The sequence below is a fragment of the Oncorhynchus clarkii genome, chromosome 7 (assembly GCF_045791955.1).
Source record: "Oncorhynchus clarkii lewisi isolate Uvic-CL-2024 chromosome 7, UVic_Ocla_1.0, whole genome shotgun sequence".
Classification (NCBI taxonomy): Eukaryota; Metazoa; Chordata; class Actinopteri; order Salmoniformes; family Salmonidae; genus Oncorhynchus; species Oncorhynchus clarkii.
The window spans coordinates 5,998,890-6,003,305 of record NC_092153.1 but is presented as its reverse complement, the minus strand read 5'-3'; the positions used below and the strand labels follow the sequence as shown (position 1 = coordinate 6,003,305).

The window sequence follows — 4,416 nt, the reverse complement described above, 5'->3', positions numbered from 1 at the left end:
CACTTGCAGACAACAAATTGAATAATCCCAAATGAACATTTGATATATTGGTGAAAATAATAATCAACCAAGGAATTCAAATGTCATGATCAACTCGAAGCCCAGCACTCAAGAAAGCACCTGTAAACCCGCGCATGCGTAATTTCGCTAAAGATTTCAAATTCAAATAGAATTGCACAAAAATGGAATGACAATAAACAAACTGACAAATTGTTGACAATTGCTAATGGTTCATCTTTAATGCACACTTTATTATTTACTCAATAAGTCATGGAATGTGAGTTACTTTTTGCACAATATTAAATAAATTAGCAGCGTGCTCCTTGACTGTTGAAAAAGTCACAATGAAGAAAAATCATTCAAGCAACCATGGAATGAAACAATGGAAACAAAGTCAAACTGAGAACAGAAGTAGGATGGTTTTACAGGGCTACTCTTTGCTTTTTGGAGGAGATGATTGGTGGTTGAGATGTCTGAGCATATTTGTAGGCTATGTGTACAATATGTGTACTGGTTTGGGGGGGGGGGGGGGGGGGGTGATATAATTAGAAATTATAAAAGTGCTCCTTTTGGGACAAAGCTGTTCATTCTGATCTGATTTGCGCCTGCTGCAAAAACAACAATAATACAAGCAAGGTCCTTCAGAATCGGCAGCACAAACCTCAAAGAAAATCTAACAGACGTAAAAGTAGGTTATCTTTTTAATCAACATCTCGGAAATGTACAATTGGATGTATTGTTGTCTTGTTGTAATGTCCTCAATTTGGTCCCATGGCGGTTATAGTTATGGCCCATCTCGGTATTTACACTCGTAACCAAGGTGATACATGTCACCATTTTGAGTTTTTTTGTCTTGGTATTTAATCAGTTTACCATCAGTGGATCGATTCAGCAGTAATGCAGAGGAAAAGCAATGTACCATCAATTCATTTGCTCTCCTCTGTCTTACAAAGATTTACAAAGACTCACCAAAGGATAAACTTGGTTTGTGATTATCAATAGTCCAATTCCAAAATAACGTGTGTGCTGTTTTTCTGTTTTTAAACAGTGTTATTAACTTAATCTGTATTTCGTCCATCGGTTTAACATAAATACATGTTATGGTCTGGCTTGCTCTAACTGTTGGTGCTGACTCCTTATTGCAAACCGGCTGACGTGCACGGGGATAGGCACCACGATTTTAGGGTTCCTAGAGGGCTCGCCGGTTTTGGAATTGACGTTACCAGCCTTTACGCGCTTCCACTTGGCCCTCCGGTTCTGGAACCAGATCTTGACTTGAACTTCGCTGAGTTTCAAGGCATGCGCAATCTGAGAGCGTTCCGTTAAAGACAGGTATTTCTTACAATGGAACTCCTTCTCCAGTTCCAAGAGCTGCTCGCTCGTGAACGCCGTTCTCCGCCGCCGGTTCTTACCGGTAGACGTGGTGCTGCCAGTGCCGTTGGACCCGTGGACGCCCTCATCCACGTTACCCTCCCCATCATCTTTCTGACACATCGAGTTACCCGTCATGTTGTCGTCGGAGCTGTAGTCTAAATCGCTGTCCATTGAGAAGCTCTCATCTCTTCTATTGCATTCGTCCTCTTTCGGGTCTTCTTTGCCGTGGGTTCTGGCTGTGTGGGTAAGGAAATAGAACAGGTTAGTTTAGGATATATTGACCTCAAAATAGAAAAGTAAATGACAATGTGTAACCTATAATGGACTGATATGCAACAGTTTATGAGTTTATATAATGGATAACCGCAATTATACTTTTAAATAAATATTTTGCTTTAAAAAAACAAGCAACTTTTCTTCTACATTTGATTAATCACTAACGTTGTGTGTATTGTATCAACATTTCGTTTCATGAGTAAAAACCCACGAGTAGACTTTACATATTGTGTTACAGGAAAACAATAGCTTATTATATTATGAAGTAAATTAGGAACAAATTATATTATGTCTCTGGACGTATTTAAGTGAAGTGAAAGTTATTTTATTAAACATATATTTAAGTAAATATTTATCGATTTAGGCCCATCGGCTGTATCATGACACATATCATGTATGAAATAGGCCTCGCGCTTACTATAATTCCATTCATTTTAGAGACAAAATCAATTGATTTATATTATACAATATCTTAAACGCACTTCCGGAGTTAAAGTGTTTCTTGCATGTATTTCATAATACATATAGACCCTCATATAAATGACTCGGTCGGCTTTGAATTCTGATCACAGTTTTATAGACATTCAAATACTGCAGGCGCTTTCCCATCCTTCAATTAAAATAGGCTAATTTAGTCATTTAGTTTGCCCCCAGGCACTATTCATTGAAAAGCCTGAAATAAACGTATTTGATATGCGGATATCATGTCAAGCTTCTCACGACAAAATATGTAAGCGTCCATGTAAAGAATTTGTTTTAAAAAAAAGAAGACATTTTTCACTCAGCGGCAACTGCCACTTTCTATCACTATACTTTAATCGTTGTCATTTGATGTGAAATTCACAGGATATAGCCTACGCCAACACTGAGGGAGTAGAACTTATAAGTTATCCTCAAATGGCACTTGGGTCCTTTTTTTGTACATTGATGACGTAGGTCTATTGATAATATTGGTCCGTTAGCTAATAGGCCTAATAGCATAATTAATGAGATAAAGTTTAGAGATCGAGTTACTTCTTATAAGGTACCTCGCAAATGTGCACTATTATTTATTTATTTATATAATAGGCCTAATAAATACGAGTATTCGCTTTGAACTTCTCTTTTACAACTTACAAATAATATCTTATTTATCCAAGAACATTAGGTTACATTTTAGTCATTTAGCAGACGCTCTTGTTCAGAGTGTCTTACAGTTAGTGCGTCCAAGCACAAGACAGCCACAAATCCCAAACGCAGTCAAACTTTTCCTCAATAGAACCTTACGTCAGGTCAAGTAAACAACCCTGTCCAGCAGAGTCCAGACAAAACAGAGTTTACTGTACCTGTGGATGACTGCAATGGCTCTGAGTCGTGGTAGGAGGGGAGCGTCTCGGACTCCTTTCCTAGAAATGTCTTTCCGTCATCCCCATCCAAACGAATGTCCTGAGATTTATTGAAGGCGGCGTGGAGAGACTGCGAGCCGAACTTCCTCGCCGCCTCCTGGTGCTGCTGTGAAGCCGAGAACCCTCCAGGCAGGCTGGCCATCAGGGTGGAGGTGAGCGCCATGCCCTGAGCCAGGCTAGAGCAGAAAGAGTTCTGGAGGCTGGGGATCTGGTGGTGCGGATGGGTAGCCGAGAGCCCCTGCTGCAGGGCGGACTGGGATAGGGCAGGGGGCGGCGGAGGGTGCGGTGGGAGCACCACTGACCGGTACGGCATGAACATGGGGTAACCGGTGTAGACGAAGTGTCCCGGGCTGGGCTGAGGGGGACCGCCGATCAGAGAGTCGATACTGAAGGCAGTGGTGCTTCCCAGTGGGCGCTGCATCATCATAAACGAAGGGCTGAACGCTGCACTCATATGATCTGATGGAAGGAATGTCAATCAAGGAAATGTTACTGGAGAAATGGAAGGGAGCGATGACACCTGCAGTCTTCCTTGGGTTCGGAAGTAACCAACTTCACAACGTTGTTATTCGACAGACAACCGACCTTAGAAATGTCGACGTTTTGGTAATCCCGTTATTATTTGTTCGTTTCTCGCGATTAAATGAAACCATTCCATCAACATTGCAGATGGTCGACACACGATACTGGAGAGTGGAGATGTGTCCAGATCAACAAAATTAGCAGTCAACTTGGAGCCGTGGTGGTTTCCGAATATAGCAGAACTCATGTGGCCCCTTTTGGTTTACCTTGCGCTCCGATAGCGGGAGCCAAAGCCCATTCCAAGTGCCAATCAATATCCTCGGATTGTAAACTAACGTTCTGACCATTTGACAACAACAATCTTATATTCGATGATACTCGGTTTCCGCACGTCTGTCTAACTCGCTCTAGAGAGCAGAGTGATGCTACTCCGTTCTACAACATCCAGATGTTAAGCAAGGAGTTTAAATTACGCTCCCTCTGTTTGATCGGCTCTTCCACTCGCAAGGACCACCCTCTCATCGCACTCTCGCATTTCATTGGTCGCTGTTAAACTGTTGGGCTAGCCTAGCTGTCATTCGTCACATAGACCTGTGAGGGCTGGCTTCGGTCTGGGTCTAGGAAATAAATGCCAATTATGTGGATTTGTAAAGCGTAGGCTATACACATCCTAAGGGACCATAATGCAAATGGGAATTAGCTAGGCTACACATGCAATATGCACGCACACATATTGACTACAACTGTCTTCCTTACATTAAATGTATAAAACACAAAAATAACTATTTGTACTGAATAGGGTTGCAAAATTATGTGAACTGTCAATAAATTCCCTGGTTTTCCCAAAGTCCGGGTTGGA

At 41.7% G+C, this 4,416-nt stretch overlaps 1 protein-coding gene across 1 annotated transcript; it reads right to left on the bottom strand.

The window, feature by feature from the left end:
• Window positions 1-213: 213 nt before the first annotated feature.
• LOC139414045 (homeobox protein GBX-2-like) lies at window positions 214-3,981 on the bottom strand. The gene is made up of 2 exons (XM_071161922.1): window positions 2,976-3,981; window positions 214-1,610 (listed from the first exon to the last, which is right to left on the bottom strand). Exons 1-2 carry the CDS (start codon window positions 3,487-3,489, stop codon window positions 1,099-1,101), a joined length of 1,026 nt encoding a protein of 341 aa, XP_071018023.1. The 5' UTR covers window positions 3,490-3,981; the 3' UTR covers window positions 214-1,098.
• Window positions 3,982-4,416: the final 435 nt, after the last annotated feature.